Genomic DNA, 21,289 nt, shown 5'->3' on the forward strand with positions numbered 1-21,289 from the left:
CTTTGCTTCAAGTATTGCAATGGGTATTTGATATTCACAATTAAAAATGTTCATTGTTTTTATTGGACACTCAAGTCTGTTCCATGACTGGATGGGCAAAAGCTCTTCTGAGCAGCTTTCCTGTGTGAATACGTGAAAATATGAATTTCAATATTCATTTTCTGTGAATATTCTGAAACATTATTTAGTATTTACAGTTTCGGTGACTGTTCCTGTCAGTAAACTCGTTTGCTTGAATATTCTCAAAGAGCAAATAGAGAAGGACCACAGTTGAAACAAATTTATTTAAAAATTCATCAACACACACACACACACCCACACGTGTGTACAGTGAGCATCCAGCTCAATAGTCATCTAGTTACCAACATGTAATTAAATATAATGTATAATACTGTATTGTGTGCTGTGCAGGACAAGGATAATTTACAGTGCTGAGACTAATATATTTTAACTAATATTCCTTACATATGAATAATCTTATATTATACATTCTGGTGGAAGTCTAACTGAGAAGAAGTAACACTAGACATGTAAAGACTATGCATTTCATTGTTCAAAAGAAGTGAACAAGATGATTCCATCACATTGCTCCTATGACAAATATGGATGTCACTATTAGAAAAACAGAAAATTATTTTCCCATTTCCATGGAGTTTCATGAGAATTTGATTATAAGAATTTTCATCACCCAAAATTTTAATGAAAAATTAAGAAATTAACAAGAATGTACCCAATTGCTGGATCTCTGCCAAATATGGAACAAAATTTTAGGATGGCATCTGCCTTTTTTTTTTTTTTAAACCCTCTCCTACTCCATATCTGCTTCCATTGCTACGTCCTGCACGACTTAGTGAATCTGTGATGGTGACACAGTAGAACCTTAAGAACAGTTAATGTGTCCTAATTTTTTTGCTGATTAACTATCAACAATCACAGAATAAATAAACACTTATCTTTCATACAGACTCCTTTCAAAGGATTTAAAAGCACTAAACATTAGGGTAGAACTCAAACTTGTGTAGAAAGCCTGGACAAGGGCTATGTGACTCCTAAGTCCCTCTGTAGCTTTGATTTGAGCAGTGACATAACCCTTGTGCTGGCCCTCTGCATATGTAAGTGTTACACATCAAGCCTCACAGTACCCCTGTGAGGTACTGTAGCTAAGTATTTTACTGACAGGCCTGGGCTTAAAAATAATATTACCAGTAAATCTTTATACATCATTGTACAAACAGGGGGGAAAAAAAAAACCAAACACAGAGGTTAACTGATTGCCAAGTGTCACACTGCAATATTGACAGAACAAAGAATGCAACTCAGATCCTCTGACTTCCAAGACTGACTCCCCACTTTAACAATTAGACTGAGATGCTTCTCAAAAAAACATAAACAACAGTCATAACTGGCAACTTGCTAGTCATTCAGTTCTAAAATTGATACTAAGAAGAATCCAGCAGGTTACTCAAAAATATTGAGACTGTTTATGAAAATCAGACAACAAGGTCCTTGATGTCGTTAAAACTTAATTGTAAATTTTTCTCACCATAAGTTCTCCAAAACTGGCAAAAATAGCGAATTCTGAAATCCACTGGTGCAGAATGTTTTAATTTCTATTTCCAATGCTAGATTACAGGTGTCAGATAGTTCTTTTAACAATCACCATCTTCTTAAAAAAATAAACTAGTCAGTCTCAACAGCTATGACCATTTTTTAAAAATCCAATAATGTAAGTTCTAGCCTGAATATTTAAATTAGTAATTATACTAGATAAACTTTCTACCACTCGTCTATACATAAAAATAGTGTCCCAAGGGAGGAACTCTAACATAAGTATGCAGTGATAATACCAACATACTGCATTTGACAAGATGTCCAATAGGTCATATGTGGGATCAAAATGAAATGTAGAATATCATGGTTTCTAGACATCCAAATCCAAAAATCTTCCATTTAGGACTAATAACTGATGAGACCAATATTGACCAGGTGACAAATCTGAGGAACTGTCCCAGGTTGAGGTGTCAGTGGAGGTGGTTTTGGAACAAATTAATAAATTACATAAAATAGTCACCAGGACCAGCTGGTATTCATTCAAGAGTTCTGAAGGAAGTCAAATATGAAACTGCAGAACTACTAACTGTGGTATATAACCAATCACTTAAACCAACTTCTGTACCAAATGACTAGAGGACAGCTAATGTGACACCAATTTTTTTAAAAGACTGTAGAGGCAATCCTGGAAATTACAGACCATTAAGCCAACTTCAATACCAGGCAAATTGGTTGAAACTATAGTGAAGAAAAGATTTATCAGACACATAGATTAACATGATTTCTTGGGGAACAGTCAACACAGCTTTTGTAAAGGCAAATTATGCCTCACAAATCTACTAAAATTCTTTGAGGGGGACAAATATGTGGGCAATGGTGATCCAATAGAGATAGTGTACTTGGATTTTCAGAAAGTCTTTGACAAGGTCCATCACCAAAGGCTATTAAGCAAAGTAAGAAGTGATGGGATAAGAGGGAAGGAGGTCTCGTGGATCAGTAGCTAGTTAAAATATAGGAAACAGATGGTAGTAATAAATGGTCAGTTTTCAGAATGGTGAGAAGTAAATAGCAGTGTCCCCCAGTAATCTGTACTGCACCAGTGCTGTTCAACGTACTCATAAGTGATCTGGAAAATGGGGTAAACAGTGAGGTAGCAAAGTTTGCAGAAATGAAAAATTACTCAAGATGGTTAAGTCCAAAGCAGACTGTGAAGGGTTACAGAGGGATCTCACCAAACTGGCTGCCTGAACTACAAAATGGTAGATGAAATCCAATGTTGATAAATACAAAGTAATACACATTGGAAAACATAACCCCCACTATACATACAAAATGATGAGGTCTAAATTAGCTATTACCACTCAGGAAGAGATCATCAAGTCATCATGGATAGTTCTCTAAAAACATCTGCTCAATATGCAGCAGCAGTCAAAAAAGCTAACAGAATGTTAGAAACCATTAGGAAAGGGATACTGTAGAACCTCTGCATTCTGAAAACCAGAGTTATGAACTGAGGAACCAGAAATACACAATCAGGTGTACTAAAAAAATTAAGCGAAAGATTTAAAAAGATTTGACCAGGTAAGGAAACTGTTTCTGTGCTTGTTTTATTTAAATTAACATGGTTAAAAGCACCATTTTTCTTCTGTGTAGTAAAGTTTCAAAGCTGTATTACGTCAGCTTAAACTTTTGAAAGAACAACCATAACATTTTGTTCAGAATTATGAACATTTTAGAATTACAAATAACCTCCATTCCCGAGGTGTTTTTAACTCTGAGGTTCTATTGTAGATAATTAAACAGAAAATTTCATAAAGCCACTATATAAATTCATGGTACATCGACGCCTTGAATACTGCATTCAGTTCTTGTTGCCCCATCTCAAAAAAGATAAATTAGAAATGGAAAAGGTACAGAGAAGGGCAACAAAAATGATTAAAGGTATGGAACAGCTTCCATATGAAGAGACATTAGAAAGACTGGGACTACTTAAGCTTGGAAAACAGACAACTGAGGGGCAGGGTATATCATAGAGATCTATAAAATCATGAATGGTATGGACAAAGTGAATAGAGAAGTGTTATTTACCCCTTCATAAAACGCATGAACCAGAGGCCACCCAATGAAATTAATAGGTAACAGGTTTAAAACAAACAAGAGGAAGTACTTCTTCACACAACACAAAGTCAACCTATGAAACTCAGAGGATGTTGTGAAGGACCAAAACTATAACTGGATTAAAAAAGAATTAGATAAATTCATGGGGATGGATGACAACAGAGGATGGATCACTTATTAATTTCCCTGTTCTGTTCGTTCCCTTTGAAGCATCTATCATTGCCCGCAGTCAGAAGACAACATAGTGGGCTGGATGGACCATTGGTCTGATCCAGTATGGCCATTCTTATGTTCAAGGCTTCCTTGGAAGATATGTAATTACTTACCCACTTACTAAATGAATTGCTTCAAATAAAAACTTTTACCGAAGTTGAAGAAACTAGAGGAGATATTCTTCTGAGTTACACTGGTCTTCTTACAAGTTCCACACCATCTCCACAACAATGATCAACATTTTGCACTGCACCAGAAAAGTGCTTAACACAATGGAATAGGTGAATATAATTTAGTTTATACATTTATATATTTAGAAAAGGCAGCTAAATATTTCCTATAGTATCCTTCTGGATACTATTGTGGGAGACACTAAGCCTTTAATCTGAACCAAAACAGAAGGTAACAATGTCGATTATACAGAGAGCTGTACTCCAAAGTTAGGATAGCTTTGTTAGAAGTAAAGTGAAAATTCATGATTTTTGCCAACTGTATGATAAAGTAGGTATACAACTGGTTATCCTCCGCTGGCTTGCGAAGAGAGATTTCTTATTTTAGGCACAATTTCTGGCACCATTCATAAGTAATTCTGAGACTATCCACCAATCAGAGACATTGGCAGCAGAATACATTGCTAAACAGGAAGTGCTACAAGTTGATTTTTCCTCATTCAGACTTGTTGAGAACATTAAAAAAAAGTTGAAATATCTGGAGAAAGTTTACATCACTTTCCTGGGCCTTGCATATGGCTTCTTCTGAGCGGATAATGATAGCTATATATATTTAAAAACAAAAACAAAAAAAAAACCACACACACACACTTAAGGATTGTCACCTCAAAAGATCCACCACTTAAATCTACTGTTTTAATTCAGGAGTTATCTACATTTTCAAAATCTGGAATATATTTTCATGCACAGATTGTCTCTGACACCTACCCTCACATTCACAACTGCATAAAATCCCTGTGGCAACTACAGCAACTGCTTATGTAGAATAGTAAATTTATTTATGTATTTTAGCTGTCTTTTAATGCAGTTTAACCCCTGGAAACAATTAGAAGAAGCTAGCACCACATGATTTGGCAGCACTTCGTAGACCACCAGCAACTGCTCAGCAGATTGCCAGTGATCCACAGACCACAGTTTGAAAACCTATTTTAGCTCAATCATACAAATTTTCTTGACAGTGAATGCAGGTGACAAACCTGTTGGGAAGGTCTGCAGGATCTGCACTCATTTAGGCCACTTACAGAAAACTTGAGACACTTTCTGAATCCAGGAAAAGGTCCAAAATCCAATGAATTTCAGATTTATGTACATACACACCAAAAGGAATTTTCCTATTACATGGTTAAATATGTTATTGATTACAAAGTTGTAACCAAAAGGAAAACAATATACAATGCTGATCTTGAAACCCTCTAGTTGCCATCTAAAATAGTCAATGTTGAAAGTATCATTAGGCCCAATTATTTCATTCAGCAACATAAAGTGGAGAAAATGAGTGAAAGCTAAAAATGATTTAGGCCTTAGCCATATTCTGAACTTACTCGATCATATGACTGGTGATGAATAGTTGGCATTGACTGAGAAAATTGAAAGGGACCATGTTAATTACACGGTCAGAATCTTTTATGAGCAGAGTCTGAAAAGTGCTTATATTGCAGAAAATGTGATGGCATGCCTCTTCAAAAATCCATAATAGTTCTTAACTTTTGTTTTTTCAACCATCAGCCAGGAAATGGGGGTAAATGATCATAGAGACGTAAGTGTTACGCCAGAGAAAGGGTCTCATATGAGACTCAGCAGAAAGAAAAGACTAAACCCATAAGTAAGGCTAGTTAAGGAAATTGTGGTATTGCTGCTCATCATGGATGTAGTGCAGTTACCTCTTCAAATAATCTCCATAATAATAGTACCAGATCTACCTGTAGGATTTTTGTAGCACCCAACTAATATCAGGATAGAGATGGGTAGTGACTAAAGCTGACTGAAAATTTTACCATCAAAACTCTTTTCCAGCAGAAATGTGTGTTTTCATCTAAATGACAAACTGAAAAATAATTATACTGACAACCAACCATTTTTGAATTTTCAGCTAAAAATGTTTGAGTATTTGGATTTTCAACAAAAAGTTAAAATGTTCCATGGGAAAAATAAAACAAAACATTTTCAAATAGTGACTAAGGATGACCATTAGTCATTGAACTAGAACGAAAATCTCTAATGGGGCAAGTGCTTCAAACAACCTGTGGGACAGTTATAATGAGGAAATAATTCAAATCAGACGTGTTCGATTTATTTTTCTTTTTGCAAATTGTTAATGAAGAGATGACTAAATTCTAGTTTATTCCGAATGGTCTTAATTTTGCCAGGTATGAGCTCGCTAACCCTCACTCAGCAGAGTACTTAATCACCCATTTAACTTATAACTGTGAGTAGTCCCATAAAATCTAACAGGACTACTCACATGCTTCAGGTAATGCGTGCGATTGCATGCTTTGCTGGATCAGGGCTAGTGTTCAGGCTTTTGGGCCTGGAGTTCAACAAATCTATTACATTTTTTGTTCTGTACATGATTTCTGAAGAGGCCGTAAGGAATATTCAAAATGTGCATATATTGGTTTGTTACATAATTTACACGACATTACTTCTGTTCCTAAATGAGGCTTGGAATTAATAAACTAACATGCCCTTAAGTGCTGTTTGAATAAGAATGGACTTCAGAACATGCTTGAGGGATTCCTTCAAATTTGGCCTGAATGACTCATGGAACTAAGCCAAGGCACTGATGCTAAAAAAGATCCATGAAGACATAAGGATCTGCCTCTGCTAAACCTGTATTGTAGGACTGAGGACACATATAGAGCAAATAGAATATTTAAATGTAAAGTTTGCAATTTAAAAATTGCTTTTGGGAAACAGGACCTTAACATTTACTTTTTATGAGAGTTTGCACTAATTAAGCATGAGCACATAGATATTTTTGGAAAAGATCATTAAAGTGGTTGAAATCAAAATCCATTTTCAAATTTGAATCAAAATGTATGGAGAAGTCTTTTACTATTTGTTCAATGCTGAATGTTATCAGAACTTCACCTTGACATAAAGCACAATCTTTTGACAATCTTGTGTTTGAAGTAATGCTTTAGATCAATACTTGGAGCTACCTCCACTTATCTAGGCTGCCCAGGCTCTAATCTCTGTTGAAAAAGGTATTTTACTTCTGCAGTAGATGTGGTCAATGACAAAAGAACTATATTGTCTCCCGAAAGCCATATAAAAACTCTTTTCTGCCTCTCTGTATAATGACAGCCTTTCAGACATAGATGAATAATTGTATTGTATCTATTTGAAATAGATTGCAAATATGTAAAAAGAACAAAATGTTCAAAGTACTAAAAGGCCTCAATTCAGCAAAGTACTTCACATGCATAACTTTAAGCACATATTTAACTGCTTTGCTGAATCAAACCCTAATATAGTTCGCATCCTACAGTGTGAAAATAAAATGAACAATATGATCTAACAAGTTTTGGATCATTTTTATTAGCATCCATATTTTAGGATTCATATTTATAGCAGAGTTGGATGCACTCAGATATTCAATACTTGCAAAGAATCAATAGGCATTTTTGGGTAGGGTAGAGATTTTAGATTTGTGGATTAATAAATAACTCCATAAAAGTGCAAATATTAGGTTGTAGTTCACTCTATGAAAATCTGAATTTCAGATTTAATCTGCCTGTAGTATACAGTTTTTTAGGATTTTCATAGTTTAGCATAAAGCTAAAATTGTGTTTGCTATCATTCATATTTAACTTTATTCCTTTGCAGCTCTTATTTTCTTTTCAGTTCCTAATTAGGCAGTAAACCCAGAGAAATCCATTCTTGCCAACAGTTAATTACCATTTGGGGCTATAATTTATTACAAGTCATAATTTATATACAGCAATACATGAGAGGTTTTTTCCCCTCTTAAGAAAAACCTGGAACACCAATAACAAAAGTAAAACCGGAAATGATATTTAAAGTGCTGCTGTATTGATTCTGGGCAGGTGTGTTGAAATTTTCAACAAAATTAATCCACCAATTACAAATCTGACCATTACAAAATCCAGATATTTCAAACCCAAGTAATTTTGGGATCCCAGATCAGCTTGCATTGTCAAACTTTGTGAGATCTCACAAGCTAAGCAAGGTCAGGCTGAGATACTACTTCATAGGAGAGCTCTAAGGAACATGTAGATACTAGGCAATTGCTGGTGGCAATTCAAGAAGCAGACATTCTTTTGAGTCACTATAGAACCAATGCATGGCTCCAAGGTGAATTATATTATTGAAGGTGTCATATTTTGGATGAGATGTATACCCAAGATCTTGACTGCAGGGTCATTAATGCCCATAGTATTTGTAAAAGTAGAATTTTACCACATTATCCTGGGCAAATTCTAAAGCCTCTTCCTCCCATCCCATTTCATTTGGAAAAGGTATTATCACCCTGTCCTAAATATTTTGTTATGTTGCTGTGGACTGTTAAATTGTTGATCCATTTTACCTCAAAGATGCCTGTATTCAGTGAGGGATGAAGTGATGCCTGCATGTGGTTTTTAAAATTTTGGGATGCTTCAGGATATACTGTATGTGTGTTTTATTCTATAATAACTCTCAGTGATAATGCAGAAGCAATATAATAGGATTTGTAATACATTCAGTGATTTTGAACAAGGGAAATTTTATATTAGATTTTTATTTATGTAAATATTTCTACAAGAACTTGCTTAGAGAACTTGAGTATGTAAGGGAGATGTGGTGATGGTGGTTTTCCTCAACATGTTTGTAGAAGCTTGTAGTTATGGAAAAGGAGTTTTATTCAGAACAACATATTGCAATGATTCCAAAAGTGTCCATAATGTTTTCTGACACACACCAATATGCTGTCATTTATGGAAATCATCATCTAGGTATTCGTTTTCTGTTGTCTACATGATGAGGACTGTTGTAGTCTTCTATATCCATGTCTTTGTTGACTCAGCAGGGGCATATAAAGTAATATAGAACTGTAATTTACTAAATGACATGTATCATTGTCTTGATGGTAGCATTTTATCATTGAAATCTTCACTCTCCTGCCTATTTCCATAGGCTATTAGTCTGAAATATTTATCACAGAAAACCGGTAACAATTTGAAAAGACGATGGTCACAGCAACTGCTGCAGGACCCTATACCAAAAGTTCTACAGACTCTGCATCATCAGTAAATGTTAAATGAGAGGAGTATCCTGTTTCTATTACCATTTCTTCTACTGATATTGGTCCTGTTATAAAGGAATCTTTTACTACTGTGTCCAGTTTCACTGGGCCCTTCCTTGCGAAACAAACACCTCATGTAGAACAGCAAGTGCTAGCTTTTAAACTTGTATAAAGAAACACCAGTGCTATCAGGGTTAGACTGGGAGAAGGATACAAACCTGGAAAATAGGTACTAAGGGCCCAGTGTTGACATACAGATACCAATTCCCCAAGTACCATACTATACCATACTAGTGGTTGAGAAGTATGGGGTGGGCTTCTGGAAACCTCCAAGTATCTGTCTGGAACAGTCCAACACTGGATATTATTGAAAAATACATAGGGTCCATTCTCCTTTCCTCTTCCTCCTCCACCGAACAAACTGTCAAAAGACAAAGACCCATTGTAGAGGGGGAAAAAAAAGACCTAAAGAACTTCAGGTGTTAGACAAGCACTAAGTACCCCTCCCTGTGCACTTCTGAATGTATTGAGGCCAAAATAATTTCCCATTTACTAACAACCACCATGCAAAAATCTATATGCCACATAGTTCCCCCTTTTCTTGTTTAGAGGAACAACAGTAGTTGTATCTCGCATACTGCTGTGGGGTGAGTATTTGTAAATGTTGACTTTTTGCTGGTGACCAGTGTACACATAAATTGCTTCACTTAGGAATGGTTTCCAGGGGATGATTAAAATATTTTTTCCCCTTCCCACATTTGTTTTGTTTTCAATCTGTGAAATGTTTTATACCGTTATTTGTTGTTCTTTGGCACAACCTCCAGTGAAGAGAAACACTGATAATGCTTGTTTTCATTTGTGTGCCCAGTTCCACTGGGTTATTATGGCGTATTTATTTCAGTTAAAGAACACAGAGGTGGCTCCATATTTTTCAAATATAAGCCACACATTCACAGATTTAGGGTAATTGAGGCTTGGTGCTCTTTATGTATATTCTTATTTTTATTACTTGTACGGTGCTACAGTTATGCATAGCATTTTACAAAGCAAATAAAGATGGACTCCCTACACCAAAGCCAAATCAATACAGCTCTGTATTTGGAATGTACTTTACAACATGAAAGCTTCCAAGAACATTTTGAAAAACTACTCATGTTGATTTCTCAGTGAAACAAAAGGAAACTGTAGGGTAAAATAATATATCAATATAAATCAGGTCACAAGCAAAGCGGTCTACACCTGTAGTTTAGACAAAGTAGTCTATGCTACAAAACCAATCAATCAGTCTGCTCAAGAGAAGCTCAGAATTGGAACAGTAATAAAAAGTTTTACCTCAAAATGGGGCAGGTGGGCAATGACAAAAAACTTTTCTAATATTATGATATGCTACCTGCTCACATCAGGCTTCACTCTAGCTACTACTCTCTGATCCTTACTTTCATGAGCATTAACTGCAAATATATTTTCCAAGCTAATCAATGAAGAAACAAACAATCTTCTTAGCAAGATATGTCTCATTGCTGCTGTTTCACTCAATCCCATTCATGGTGAAGATTCTAATATTAGAGGTTGTTAACTGGACTGCCAAGTGATGGAAAGAGATGAATACTCAATTACACAACTCTTGTGTAACTACACATATTTTGAAGAGGGGGATGAAATAAAAAATATAAATTATGGAAACATGTAATATTGATTAATACATTTTATTATTTTTAGACTTTATCTGAGATAGGCACAAGTTTAGCTAAAAATACAATTACCACACCACAGATAGATTTGGATTAAAAAAAAAGTGTCAAAGACACTCATACATACAAGATTACATCTGCAGAATCAATGAGCCCAACATGAACGACTATCTAAAAAACTATTTATACAACATAGAATAATATGGCAAGTTATTATGTACAGTTTGTTTGTATCTTTGCCAGCCAATGTACACTCATTTCATATAATTACTGAAACATTTAAACAGATTATGCTTAATTTCAAATACCATTCATTAAATACAGTGTAAATACATTGGTAGTATCAATAAAATGAGGTGGTATCAGCATAGAAAAGAAGAGCTGGTGGGCAGGGCAAGAGAGCTTTTGGCTACTGATGAATAATAATCTTTTGTGGTATAATAATTTAGAAATACTTTTATTTTCAATTATAAATTTATGAGTTATTAATGTTCTGGGCTCAGGATACCACCATACAAAAGGTCTTAGAATACATGTCTAATTTAATCAAATCACGGGAAAGGGTAATATATAATTACATGATATAAACTATGCAATATAGCATAAAGATCAACACCATAATAGTGAAAGAATGTTACTGTATACTTGAAAAAAGTGTTGCCATCACCACGGTCATGTAACACATTAATATAATAGGTGATTCACAGCGACCTTTTCCATCAGATGCTCTCAAAACACATTACAAAGAATACTGAATGAAGCTCACAATAGTCCTGTGAAGTTGGTATTATCTCCACTTTGCAGACAATGAAATAAAGACAGAAAGGATATGTGATAAGGCCAAGGTCACAGACTCAACCAAACAAAGATGGGAATGGAATCCAGATCTCTTAATTCTCAGACCTGTGCCTTTACAGCTATATAACATTTGTTCTCCAAATAAGGGTTATGGAAAGAGGTTACAGAGACAGAAGAAGAATTATGTGTTTTGTATGTTTGAACAGCATACACTAACTCACCATTTTTAAAAACAAGAAAAACAGATAAGAACTTTCATCCTATGGACTTAGTTTCAAAAAACTGTATTTGCTACTTTGTAACCAACAACATACAAAATAAGAATGATTTTAACAACAGACAATAATTGCCTTGCGATTTTGAAACAATTACAGACTATGAAGTCAAAACATCGCCATTGACATGGGGGGACTCCATTTTTAATTGATGCATTACTTGACACAATGGCAGCAGAAGCTCATGTGTCTGGACATGCACTTGTCTAGATTTGCATTAGATGTACAAGCACTCTGAATTCTCCTACCACCTTCCAAATCTCTCCTTTGAATAATAATAGTTTGCAATTTTATCCAGTCTCTAAGTGCTTTACAGACTTTAATTATGGATCGTAACTCCTCCATGAGGTAAGGAAATGGTTCTCCTATTCTGCATGTGGAAAACAGACACAGAGGGGAATGGCTAGTCCAAAGTAACACAGTGGGAGAGTCAAGTGGCATGCAGTATTAGGACTCTGGAGGTTTGAATCCTAGGTCCTTGCCTAACCTCCAACATTATGTTTTCTTTTGATTCAAGACATCTAGATGTCTCGGGGAACCATGAGGTGTTCAGAGTGACAATTTAAAAAAACTAACATAGCAACATTTTAATTGTCACATACATTACACACCAGGTTCATGATGCATGCCATGGATCCCCTATGTCCCATTTGTGCTAGTAGTGTAATGGCACTGACCGAACTCCAGCACTGAACAACAGACAAGGATAATAACAAACATTATCACAAATGCATAGGAGTGGTAGTGGTGAAAAGGGGAAGGGGTCATTGTCTAAGGAGATGTGTTTTTGCATACTGGTCACCTCAGTTTAGTAGGATTTTCTAACTGAATTCTTCACAGAGATAGTAAAGAGGATGAGGGCCAAGTGTAAAAATAAATGCACATACACACCCTATTCACACGACTGCAGATCAGTGTGCAAATGGTTAACTGTGTATGCAAAGTGTCCATGAGTACAAATTTGCATGCATAAATGTAGGTGCATGCATGTGTTGTGTTTTGCTTTTTAGCAAGTGGATGCTGACCATCTTTTTTTCAAAAATCTAACCATACATTTAATTATCTATGTATCACTGAAATGTCTCCAGCAATCATTAATGTAACCCCTAGATTACAAAACAGCACATCAAACTTCGGTACTAATTGCAGCACATCTCCTCCTTATCCCCAGCAGTTACACAGAACTCTGTTTATTCTGGGTAGGAATTGAACTTTTCCTTCCCAACACATTACATTAATACCAAAAAGAAAGCACATTTCACTGTGAAAAAAAGAGAAAACACTTTCTACTGTGGTATATTTTATTATTGTTTTTTCTTTTTTTTTTTTTGGCCTTATTGGCATATTAAGCAGAGATTTCATCTCACTATAACAGGCTTCAGAAAATACCAAAAGCAACATCCTAAACAAAATAGTTTTATGTAGCTGTCACTTATCCTTAAGTACATCTGCTACATTGAGCATTTGCACTCTCTCTTTTATGTATTCTGTTTGGATCAAATCTGGTTTGATAATCACTTTAGTGTTCATGTACAGTTTTTCTTGTCAGGGATCAACTAAAAGGCATGAAGCAATCCCCCCCCCCAAACTTCTTCTTCATAAATGCCAATCTTTATGGTACTGTATATTACAGGGAGTCACAAAATAAGACTAGCACTTACTGGAAACATCAGATAGAAATTTCAAATCATGATGTAATTAGGTCATTTTGGGATTCAGATAGATATCTGCAAATAAAAAATAAAATCACTTACACAGTGGTATAACTTATTTTAGGGCTTGCCTGCATGGGGAGAGAGTGTCACAACTTGGGTTGCTGCATACTAAGTGCGCCAGTTGGCAGTGCACGAATGTCCTGTATGGTCACTATTACAAGCAGCTCATGATTTCCACTGTGTTGTAGGAGTATCCACACAACGAGTTTGTGCGTGGCAAACTGGTGTGCTGTAGATTCATACTCTGGCTTGCCACACACTAGCTCGCTGTGTAGACAAGCCCTTAGCATTTACTAATAATTTCAGTTCATATATATTTTAGATTCTGATATATCCAAAATTCAATGTGGAATTTGGACATGAGGGAAAATGAAAAATAATATCTGAAACAAAATTCTGCCCACTTGCTCATCTCTAGATGAGACTTTGAAGGATGTTGGTTGTATTTCAATACAAGCCAGTTCCAGCTGTAATATGTGATAGCAAATCAAGTATGTGAGGAGGAACAATAAGCCGTTTGTCTCTCCTAGGGAAATAAACTCCTAAATTATGGCCAAATCCCTAGAGGAGATAAACACCAGGAAACTCCTATTAACGTTGATGAGACTTGCCAGATGCTCAGCAACAATCAAGATCTGACTCTTAGAAAGTCAAAGCAAACCACACACCATATAATATACAGTAAGCTCTTCTTTTTGTTCAATGTGGGTATACTGCTTCGCACGATGGGGTCCTGATCCATGACTATGGCTCAGTAGCACCACGGTAATACAAATGTAAAAAGTATAGTCTTAATTTATTTCCAATGTAGCCACATGACAGAAACAGCCCTCACTGTTGGCACTAATTAGAGCCCTTTGTTCATAGTCTCAACACAGAGGCCAAGGATTAAGAGCCCAATCTTGTCACTGAAGTCAAGAGGAGTCTTGCTGTTTACTTTAATGACCCTTATTGTCCCATCTTGATTCCTCTTTCCACATGAAAAGGGCTCAGCTAGCTCCATGGCACTGTAATCCCAACGTACCTCCTGCAAAGCAAGTCCAGCAGAGGAACCTCTGCATAGTATGGGGCATAGCTGACACTAGCCATTTCAGAACCATTTGTCACTACCACCTGATGGTTCCAGGAGAGGAGCACAGCACAGGACCCCCCTCCTCCCCAAATCTATCCTGACTTGTGGGAATGGGGTGACTGGGCTAGGCTTGAGTCATGCTGGGATGGCTGTTAACAGCTCTGGCTGCCACCACGACATTTGCAGTACTCTCAAGGGAAAGCTGTCTGCAGCTGTCTTGGATGGAGGAACCAGAACTCTATTTGGGCTGCCAGTCTGGGCTGCTGCTGCCCCAGTGGTGTGGTATGGTGGGGACATTTGTGTTGGAGGAAGGAGCCAACTAGCCAGGAGCTACCCCTGAAAGTTAGGCACCTATGACCCTAACAGCCCCTTTATACAAGCTGGCACACACCACACGTTGCTGTCAGAATATTTAGCCAAACAATAACTTGTTCGTATAAAAACTCATCACCTATTGGTCATCAATATCATTGTGCGGTATCTGTATGGGTTGTGTATGAAGAGTTATGTATGTATGCTGGTAATATGTTCTTAAAATACATGGTGGAGGCAGTTGATAAACAAGTTTGTCATAAACAAAGGATGTTTTTTCTGCCTGTTTGCCTGAGTCTTCATTGTAAATTGAGCAAGGTGATGCCAGAGACAATGGAAGTTCATTTGCATCTGAGGCCTGGTCTACACTAGAAAATTAGGTCAGTTTATCTACGTCAGTCAGGGATGTGGAAAAATTCACAGCCCTGTGTAATGTAGTTAAGCCGACCTAAGATCTTGTGTAGATAGTGTTAGGTTGATGGAAGAATTCTTCTGTTGACCTAGTTGCTACTTCTTGGGGAGGTGAATTATCTACGCTGACAGGGAAATCCCTCCTGTTGGCATAGGTAATGTCTACACTGAAGCACTACCATGGCACAGCAGCATGGCTATGGTGGTTTAAGTGTAGACAAGCTCTCAGCCCATAGAAAAAGCAAATTGAGAGGAGGATGAGGAAGACAGGATGGCATTTTCTTCCCGGAGCACAAGCAGCATGGGAGGAAAAAAATTATCTAGTGTTACACTTCAAACATGTACCTTTCAATGGTTTATAATAAGGAGGGAAGAGAACCCCTTAGTTATCCTTCACTTAAGGGACAAATGGGACCTGCACACTTGGATTCTGTGAAAGGTGGACCCCTCAACTTTCTGGGTTGAGGATGCTGAGGACTGACTAGGTGAGAAATTGCCTGAGACAAGGATTATAATCTGTTAAATTTTAGACATTGGAAAGCATGTTTTATTTTGTTATATGTCAGCATTTCTGTTTTTATTATCTCTGCTTAGTATCACTTAAATTTCTATTCTTTATTAATAAACTTATGTTTAGTTTTTCTGTAAACCATCTCGACACTGTGTTAAGGTAAAGAATGTGTCCTCAGCTGGGCTAATAGGCTAGTGTGTGTGTACTGTCTCTTTGGAGACAGTGGATTTAATTTCTGTGAGTCTTTGGGGAGCTATGGAACTGGGATTCACTGAACGTTACCTGGAAGACAAAGTTTAAATGGGCAGAGTCTTGAGGAGTTTGCTTGTGAGCTGGACACACTGACGTGACAAGGACCTGACACACAGTTTAAGCTCCAGCAAAGCTCTCGCTTGCTGAGGCAGAGGGGTTACACAGTGGCATCTGGTTCTGAGCACCCTCAGAGTGTGACAGATCACCCTAGATGGCTGCCAATGTCGATGACCCCTAATTTCAGCCCTGAAAAGGAACAGACTTGGCAAATTGATATGGGAGTGGGAAGGAAAAGGAGTAATAGGGAGGTCAGGGGTAGAAAGATCACTGTGATCTTAGAAAGCCCCTATATTGCACAAGGTGCTACTGCAGTTGTGGAGGCAAACTGAAGGGATAACATGGGGGATCTTTGGGAGGGGTTCTGCATACAGATTTCCTTTCCATGAGTCTCCTCCCAGGCTGATATGGACCAATGGGAGCAGGAGCAGACTCCTAAAGGTGTATTCATCACAGAGCAGAAGACATGTCTAAGGTTCTATGCACTACTTAAAACAAAGGCCTTTGGCTTAAGTGGTACATACTTACTCTCCACAATGGGATATATTTTACCCCCACAAATCATTAAGACTGAATCATCCTTTCACACTATTTACCTCAGGTATCAATATGACCCCCATTGCCACCATACTTGAACCCATCACAGCACCCCCAGGAGGTAAGGAAGAGCTATTCTCTTCATTTTACAGATGGCTCACAGAGACTTAGGCCCAGGTTTTTTAAAGGTGTTTTAGCATTGCAGCACTCAGCAGTACAACACCTTACTAATTTAGGAGCCCAAATCTCGTTTTTAACAGAGATTGAGTCAGTTAGGCATTACAATGCCAAGTTCTTCAGCACCTAAATACCTTGCAAAATCTGGGCCTAAATTACTTGCCCAAGGTCACACAGCAAGGGTGTGGCAAATCAAGGAATTGAACCCAGATCTACCAACTCCTAGGCTAAGGGTCTAACCACTGGAGAGTTCTATCTCTTCCCTTTCCTGTTGATCCTTCCAGTTTTGGACTTATAGCACATTGGTGGAGCGTCATGAACTTTGCATCACTTCATGCTGTACCAGTTCTGTTGCTCAGTCTCCAAGGCTATGAAACCAGCTAAATTTATTAAGAAAGCATGAATAGATTTTTACTTACTATATAAAGCAGCACTCACTTGGTTAAACTGTTTAATAAGAATTTTGATGTAAAATCATATTTTTATTTGCCTAGTACAGTTGTCAGTAAAGCACAGCAACATTCCAGGGACAATTTATCATTGTTGTAACACAATATGCTACGCTGATTATTTCACAGGCTTATTCATTGCTGAACTATGTAGGTGTGACCTTTGTTTAAAATATATCTGCATCCTGCAAAAAGATTGGGTAGGCCTGGATCTTTTCATGAATAAAAAAAGGAAAGGAGGCATGAGATTAAAGAAAATGTACAGAATGTTGTTTGTTGTCACTTGCACATACCTCAATCTTTCAAGCTTGATTTCACTTGGAAGCATCACAAAGTAATCACCAAATTGGTTTATTAAAAATAGTATTTTACAGGATACTAAGACATACAAATCAAGACTGGCATATTGTCATATAATTAGACTGTGGCCAGGTCTTATACTGCTGCACAGTCAATAAGAGAGCAGTAAGGCCCCAACACCAACAAACTTGTATGCTTTAGACCCACTCAGAACACATCTTTTGCCATGACTGGGCTCAGGGCCCAAGCATAATTTTTTGGGGCCCAGTACAAACTTGTAACACAGGCCCCCTCCCACACACATGCCCATGAGGGTTGCTGCCTGGGCCAGGCTCCCCACCCCAGTAAAGTGAACCCTTTTTCTTTCCATGTGGGGGTCCTGCCTGGGATTGAAGGGGCACAACAGTGATTAGGGTTCCATTACTAATTTTCCTCATGAGCAAGTGGGTAGGGAGTGGGTGGAGCAATGGCTCCATTCCCTCTATTCTCCAGCCAGCATTGCTGACAGGATACAAGTAGGGAACATGCTGCAGTCTGCAAAGAGCTGTAGCACCTCCTTCCCCATTGCAAGAGAGGAATGTGGGAGCAATTTTGCCTCCATGAAACATTTAAGACAAAATGCTTCCTGAGGCGGTGCAACTCAGGCACTGCCTGTTGCTCATGGTTGTCCATAAATGCATGCAGTAAAGTAATAATAAAACCAGACTTAGAACGCTGAAGAAGCTCTCCACAGCTACTGGAAGTACCAGTCAGTGGTTACATTTTGTTTCTAACATACTATTTCAGCACACTGAAGTCACAAACACCACCATAATAGATGCATTTGATAAAGTCTAGAAAACCACGGACCCAGTTTTTTTCACTAACATCTATCATATTGCTCCTGCATAGTCTAGGGTGACAATGGGAACTGATTATGGATATCTTCTTTCTTATGGATATGATTATTTCAATGGAAAACTATTTCATGGTTCTTTCATTTGTATGTGCTATCAAAATAGTAAAAGGTTTGAAAACAGACATACAAGATAATGTCTTAACACCATTGGAAATACTAAGATGTCCGTTATTTGTTTACAAGCTATATTTACACACTTTCCAAGAAAGAAATGCTCTGCAAGCCAAATATATAGTTTTACTTTTAAAAAAAGATAAAGATCAACCTGGTTTAGTGTCATTAGGTTAACAGAAGCCAACACACCGTAACTTGCATTTTATATCCTGACAAGACACCGTCTGCTGTTTCTTAAGCTACAGCTCTACCTCAATCACAGTCTCAGAACAGAAATAATGACTGGCAGCATATCACCACAGTTTTGAATGTTTCTTTGTGTGTGGGTGTGTGAGTGTTCATCTTTACTAGTCCCTGGTTTTCCATTCTTTAAATCCCACTGAGGGATTTACCACATTAATTTAAATGATCACTACAGTAAGGCTTATGAAAAGATGAAAATATGATCACTATTGAAAGGCCAAAGATTGCAAATACAGTAATTAAGAAGGGCCTGTGTACACAAAGCTGTTATGATTAAGCCTTTCTTAGAGGAAGCTGCATGCTGAAGGTTGGTGAATCCTTTCTAACTCAAATCTCAAGAACAAATCCAAAAGTGAATCTGCACTCTCAAGAAGTGCCATTAGTAGAATGGTTTAAACTTTCATACTGCACTAATCTGTTCCATCACATCTCAGTTTGTCTGTTAGCATGCTGTCTGCATTTGAATGGCAAATCTTCAACAGCATACCATATAACACCATGCAATAGTTTTGAAATGTAACAGGCTGATAAGTGAATATAGATCTTTGTACTTGTGACTAAATACAGATTAAACTTCTGTACATATCATTACTACACAACATTGTAAACTGGCTATAAATTCCCTGGATCTAAATGGAATTTAAGGATACTCTTTTGTAATATTTTTTCATTCCTGGTTATTTATCTCTCCTTTACAGTACAGAGTTCCCCATGTCTAAAAGGACTTAGCGGAGCCAAACTCTTTACATTATACATGAAAGTGGAGGTCAACAGGGACTGGCAAATAGCTTAGGAGCCAGAGTACAGGAGACTTTATAAAGCAGTCTTGATATGAGAGAGAATACTGTAGATCTCTCAAATACAGTATGACTATTTTTAAAGGGGTCTCCTTAATATCCTGTTTTTCACCAAAAGCAGTTGGTTTAATTGAAGGACAGCTTATTTGAAAGCGGATATGTAAAACAGATGATCTTCCTTGGAATATTTTCCACCAATCTGGAGTGATTGGAAAAACTTTTCAAACTAAAATGATCTCCCTTAGCTAGAAAGCAACAGTACTGCTGAAATTTAATAGAGATGGGCCAGACAGAGCAAACTTGGAATAAGTACATCCACACTACTGGTGGTAAAGTACCCAGCTCCACTCTAGAAGGACTGATTTGAGGACAGCAAATCTATGGAGAAGAAATTGTATTAAAGGCTGGCAACCTAGGAGGCATGGTCATATCTGCTTAGAGAGAGTAATGATGAACAATGCAATGGTGGTGCACTAAATGTCAATGTACATTACAACCCCAATGATCAAGAAAATGAATACAAGCTCACCACTTCTTCATGCCTGCATTTTCGCACATTAATTCCATTAATCTGTTAAAGGGAAAGAAAGATAAGATTGACTCTGTACATCATAAATACAGATTGTAGTTTACTTTTCAGGAGTTTAAAAAACAAACAAACACTTGAACAGTTTTACATACCTGTAGAATTGCGTCTCCTATAAAGAGCAAACCTGAGAGTTCGGCTGTAAACAACAGAAAGCATGCTTTTTACTTTGATATTTTGTCCAAGTGGTATACAGCATACTGAATACACACACACACACACACACACACTTATTTTCTCAGTTTATCTAGAATATATCCTCAGGTTGGATTGGCTCTGAAAATGTAAAACATATAATGAAAAACCCTAAAATGTATCAATACGTGGTTTTGATTCATATTTTTAACTACAAATACCAACATATAGATTTTACCAAAAGGGGTGGGAGGGAGACCTTTTACACAACCTTATGAGAGATTCCCAGCAGATCATCTTTTCATCTCCAATCTCCCTTACAGCCCGAGTTCAGCATATGTTTAGTGTTTTGTTGAATCAGGATAAACTGCTGAATTGGTCCTAAATGACTGAGAAAAGATGGACTTTGCAATGCACAAGATTAACATATCCAAGCTCTGAGAAACCATAAAGGGAAGACCAATCCAGAGTCAAGAAGCACTTATAGGAATCACTTTCAAACACTTTACTTCCCCTTTGCTTATAATTGAGCAAACTCCAAGTCTTGCATTTCTGCCAATCTCAGCTGCATCTGTAAATTACAGGGGGAGAGGAGGTCCTTCAGATAATGGGGACCCAAACCACTTAGAGCTTTTTACATTCAAAACCAGTATTGTGAACTCCATCCAGAAACGTACCATAAATCAATGCCTCTGGATTCCAAGTAAATCAGAGCAGGATTTTCTCCATCACAGCTCTCTGTATGATGCCCTGCATTAACATGCATGCAGAGTTTATTGTAGTCTGGACTCGAGATCATAGGTGCTGGAACTAGGGGTGCA

At 37.3% G+C, this 21,289-nt stretch overlaps 1 protein-coding gene across 1 annotated transcript in view; it reads right to left on the reverse strand.

Moving 5' to 3' along the window:
- SNTG1 (syntrophin gamma 1) overlaps positions 1-21,289 on the reverse strand; it is a 503,809-nt gene that overhangs the window by 180,083 nt on the left and 302,437 nt on the right. The window contains exons 6-7 of the mRNA XM_067553875.1: positions 20,429-20,472; positions 20,277-20,318 (exon numbers count right to left, since the gene is read on the reverse strand). Coding sequence (XP_067409976.1) covers positions 20,277-20,318; positions 20,429-20,472 — 86 coding nt within the window. The remainder of the gene's footprint in view (positions 1-20,276; positions 20,319-20,428; positions 20,473-21,289) is intronic.

This window comes from Emydura macquarii, unplaced genomic scaffold (genome assembly GCF_026122565.2).
Source record: "Emydura macquarii macquarii isolate MOO-44397 ecotype Brisbane River unplaced genomic scaffold, CSIRO-AGI_Emac_v2 contig_1477, whole genome shotgun sequence".
NCBI classification, from domain to species: domain Eukaryota; kingdom Metazoa; phylum Chordata; order Testudines; family Chelidae; genus Emydura; species Emydura macquarii.